The sequence below is a fragment of the Monoraphidium neglectum genome (genome assembly GCF_000611645.1).
Source record: "Monoraphidium neglectum strain SAG 48.87 unplaced genomic scaffold scaffold04745, whole genome shotgun sequence".
NCBI classification, from domain to species: Eukaryota; Viridiplantae; Chlorophyta; class Chlorophyceae; order Sphaeropleales; family Selenastraceae; genus Monoraphidium; species Monoraphidium neglectum.
In genome coordinates, this window is record NW_014008884.1 from 1 (window position 1) to 4,017 (window position 4,017).

Below are 4,017 nucleotides of genomic sequence, written 5' to 3' on the forward strand. Positions count from 1 at the left end.
GCCTCTGTGTGTGTGTGACAGAAAGAAAGCGGGGGACGCGGGTGTGAGTGCGCGCGCGCGCGTGTTTGTGTGCACGCGTGTGGCGTGCGTGTGTGTCGTTGCGTGCGTGCGCCCCTGCTTGCACGCCCGTCACACAGTTGCCGCCCCCCTTGAGCCTCCCCCTTTCCGTGCAACCCCACCTCTGACCGCTTTTGCCCACCCTGCCCCCACGCCCCACCACAGCACATTCATGGCGCCCGCCTACACCAGATACCCCTTCCCGCGCGACCTCTTCGCCAAGTTTGTGACTGAGAACGACGGCTACTTCCCAGTGAAGATCCAGGCGCTGCCAGAGGGCAGCGCGGTGCACGCCCACATTCCCGTCTACCAGGCGCGTCCGCGCGCAACACCCGCTCGCCCCGCGCGCGCTCGCGACCCGACGCCCTGCCGCTCCCCTCGTGCGGCCCCGTCAGCTGTTGCCCTGGCCGGCAGCTGCTCCGGCGAGCAACGCGGCCGCTCCGTGTACAATCCGAGCAACACATCCTTGCCGCCTCGACAGGCCCGATGTCGCGCCTCTCTCCTGCCACTCCTCCCAGATCACCTCGGAGGACGAGTACGCGCCCCTCTGCACTTTCCTTGAGACTCTCCTCACGATGGCCTGGTACCCCACGACGGTGGCCACCCTCAGCCGCCGCGCGCGGGACGCGATCGCGGCGGCCTTCGAGGCGAGCGTGGAGGGCGGCGCGGCGAGCCCCCTGCTGGGCAGCCGGCTGCACGACTTCGGGTTCAGGTGCGGCATGACGCCTGCTTGCAGGTCCATCCCGCTTTCATGCCTGCCTCGTGCAGGTACGCGTGCATCAGAGGGTGTCTATAACCCCCCGATCGCATCTGCTCAGCCATGGCATGCACGTCGCACACCCCATTGGTGGGGTGCATCTCACTAAAGTGTCTCTGCTGACCCAGGTCGCCACCTCCGCTCAACCCAACCCCAGGGGGTGCACCACCCCCGAGCAGGCGGTGGTGGGCGGCTGCGCGCACCTCCTCAACTTTGAAGGGACTGACACCATGTCAGCAGCCTACTACGCGCAGGTACACACAAATGTGCCTGTGATCTGAACGCTCGCGCACGCGCACGCATGCGCGCCCACACACACACATGCGCGCGCGTGCACACACACACACACACACACACAAACACACGCACGCACGCACGTTCGCACGCGCCCGTGCGCACACACGCACACACACACACACACACACATGTGCACACGTGTGTACGCACTCTTGCCTGCGCACACAAGCGCCTGTATGCATTTGCATGTGTGCAGACGCATTAAAATTGTGACATGTATGCAAGCTCATGCGCACTCACGTGTGATTTCTCACATCCATGGCTTATGCTTTGATCCAGTTCCACCTCAACGGCGGCCGCCCTGTGGCCAACAGCATCCCAGCCACTGAGCACAGCGTGATGACGTCTTGGCCGGATGAGGTGAGCCGTTGTCATCAACAAAGGAAGTCACCTCTGCCCCACCTTAGTTGCACCAAGCGGTGGCTGAGCACACGTGCAGAGCCTGATGCGTACGTGACGCTCTCAATTGCTGCCTGCCTTGCATACCATCCCGCGCCCACCTACACATGCACCCCACATGTGCTCACGCCAACACACGCACGCACGTACACACGTTGATATGCACGCACTGCAGTACACATGCATTGCAGCTCAGGTATGCCCACCCACCCACGCATACCCACCCAGCCACCACTGCTCACCCCGCCCCCGCCCATGCGATCCTCAATTTGCACCTGCCACTCCCACAGGCGGCCGCAATACTGAACATGGTGGAGCACTTTGGGACCGGCCTGTTTGCGTGCGTCATGGACAGCTATGACTACGCGGCCGCCCTGAGCGAGGTGCTGCCCTCCATCGCGGCGCGCAAGGTGGGCGCACGCCGGGCGCATGCCTGGCCGCCTGCCTCTGCCGTGCGTGGCAGCTGCGAAGCCTGTTGCGCTCTGTGGCGCGATGCAGGCTCTGCACGCCCCATTTTCGCGGGACAGAGCCAGCAGCGTAACCTCCATGCCAGCCAGCTGCTGGCATGCAGCTGCACTATGCGCATGGCATACGCACGCCGAAACATTCTGAGTTGCAATTGACAGGTGGAGAAGGGCGGCTACATGGTGTTGCGGCCGGACAGCGGCGACCCTGTTGAGGTGGTGCTCATGGTGAGGGCTGGTTTGATATTTGAAGGTCAACGTCTGGGCCCAGGGTTACATTGACAGTGGGTTTTGGGGGGGGGGTGTATGTTATGTGGCGTTGTCCAAGGGTATGCTGGTCGCTAGGCTGACGGTTGCGCGGGGAGCTGGGGTGGGGGTATGGTCCAGGCCAAGGAGGTCGTGTCATACATGTTTTTGGCCTCAGGCTTTGCTGGCCTCTCATTTTGGCTGAAAGTAGCCTGGGGAGCTGCACTGATTTGCACGGCCTGGTCCACAAGGGTTTGGGGTTCAGAATATGGATCTGCATGCATGCCGCGTGCCTTGCACCCTCAGCAACAGCTCTCCTTCACTGCACCCACTGCGCCCAAACCACTACTCTTGCTGCAGGGCCTTCGCGCTGCTGAGAAGGTGTTCGGGGCTGACGTCAACTCGAAGGGCTTCAAAATGATAAGGGGGGCGGGCGTCATCCAGGGCGATGGCATCGACATCGTAACGCTGCAGGTGAATTATTTAGTGTGACGCATGTGATGTTGGCACGTTGACTGGAGGAAGGTGTCGTGCAGGTGGCCTTGCTTCAAATTATCGCGCAAGAACCACTTCGCGGAGCTGCGCTTTGCGCACCTGCGCCTGCGGCTTTCGGCCCTCGACACGCATTCGCAGCCCTAAATCCGGCGACCAGGCCAGCTGCTCTCACGAAGCATGCAAACGGGACGCTGTTTCGACCCATCTCTCAGGCCATCCTTGATGCAGTGCTGGAGGCTGGCTACAGCGCGGAATGCGTGGCCTTTGGCATGGGCGGCGGGCTGCTGCAAAAGGCGCGCTTTCTTAGTCGGCCCCGCTGTGCTCTCGTTCAACCCTTGCACAGCATGGAGCCTGCCATGCCCATGCATGCAGTTTCAGGTCAGTGGTGCGGCAACGCGGATCCTGTCACATCGTGAAACCGTCAACACAGGCACGCACAGTAGAGCTGCTGGTCCGTTGCGCCACGCCCGAGCCGGCTGCAACTCCAGGCAAACCCCCAATCCCACACACAGATTGTCACCCCGGTGTTCAATCCTGGTCACTCCCCCTCCCGACCCTCCCCCTCCCCACCCGCGCACACCTGCGCCCGCAGGTCAACCGCGACACCATGTCTTTCGCGACCAAGCTGGCGCACATGGTTTACGCGGACGGCCGTCAGCGTGACGTCATGAAGGCCCCCAAGACCGACAGCACCAAATACAGCCTGCCAGGTTTGTGGCAGCAGGCCGGGTGCGGGCGCGGCCGCTTGCTTTCACAAAGCATGCCTGTCATGCCGTACGGCTTTTGGGGGAAAAACCTTTGACTTTACTTGATGACTCCCCATGTCGTGGTTGGCATGGAAATGCTGCTAGCATAGCTGCACACTTGCGGGTGCCTCTCACTTTCGGTTGTGATTATAAGTGCAAGCCGTTCGCAGGTAGCGAGTGCGTACCGGCTGCTCGCGGAACGTTGCCACCCCATGTGCCCCGCCGCCTGCAAAATCACCCCAGCCTCCACCTCGGCTTGCTACAGGCGTCCTGGCCGTGAAGCGTGTTGGGGGCGTGCCAACCGTGTTCCCGGCAGATGGCGGGGAGGTGGACCCATCAGAAGACATGCTCAAGGCGAGACCTCGCCGCTGTGCCTGAGTTGGTCTCTGCCGGCATGGCATCAAAGTCCCAACGTGCAGTCTGGGGGTGTGCACTTGCCCGTGGCGCCCAGCAACAGCGTTCACAGGTGCCGCTTTGTCTGCTGTCTCCTGCCAGCTGCACGCAACCACTCCTCCTCCCTGCTCCCCCAACACCCCCCACCCCATCCACCCCCGCC

General features: G+C 62.5%; 1 protein-coding gene across 1 annotated transcript; it reads left to right on the forward strand.

Annotated features, from left to right (window-relative positions):
- Positions 1–229: 229 nt before the first annotated feature.
- Positions 230–3,839, forward strand: MNEG_14764 (nicotinate phosphoribosyltransferase; the record flags this gene model as incomplete). Its single annotated transcript, XM_014036765.1, has 10 exons — positions 230–343; positions 576–769; positions 972–1,068; positions 1,391–1,471; positions 1,801–1,920; positions 2,137–2,202; positions 2,581–2,694; positions 2,928–2,972; positions 3,308–3,425; positions 3,727–3,839. 10 exons carry the CDS (start codon positions 230–232, stop codon positions 3,837–3,839), a joined length of 1,062 nt encoding a protein of 353 aa, XP_013892219.1.
- Between the last annotated feature and the right edge of the window lie 178 nt (positions 3,840–4,017).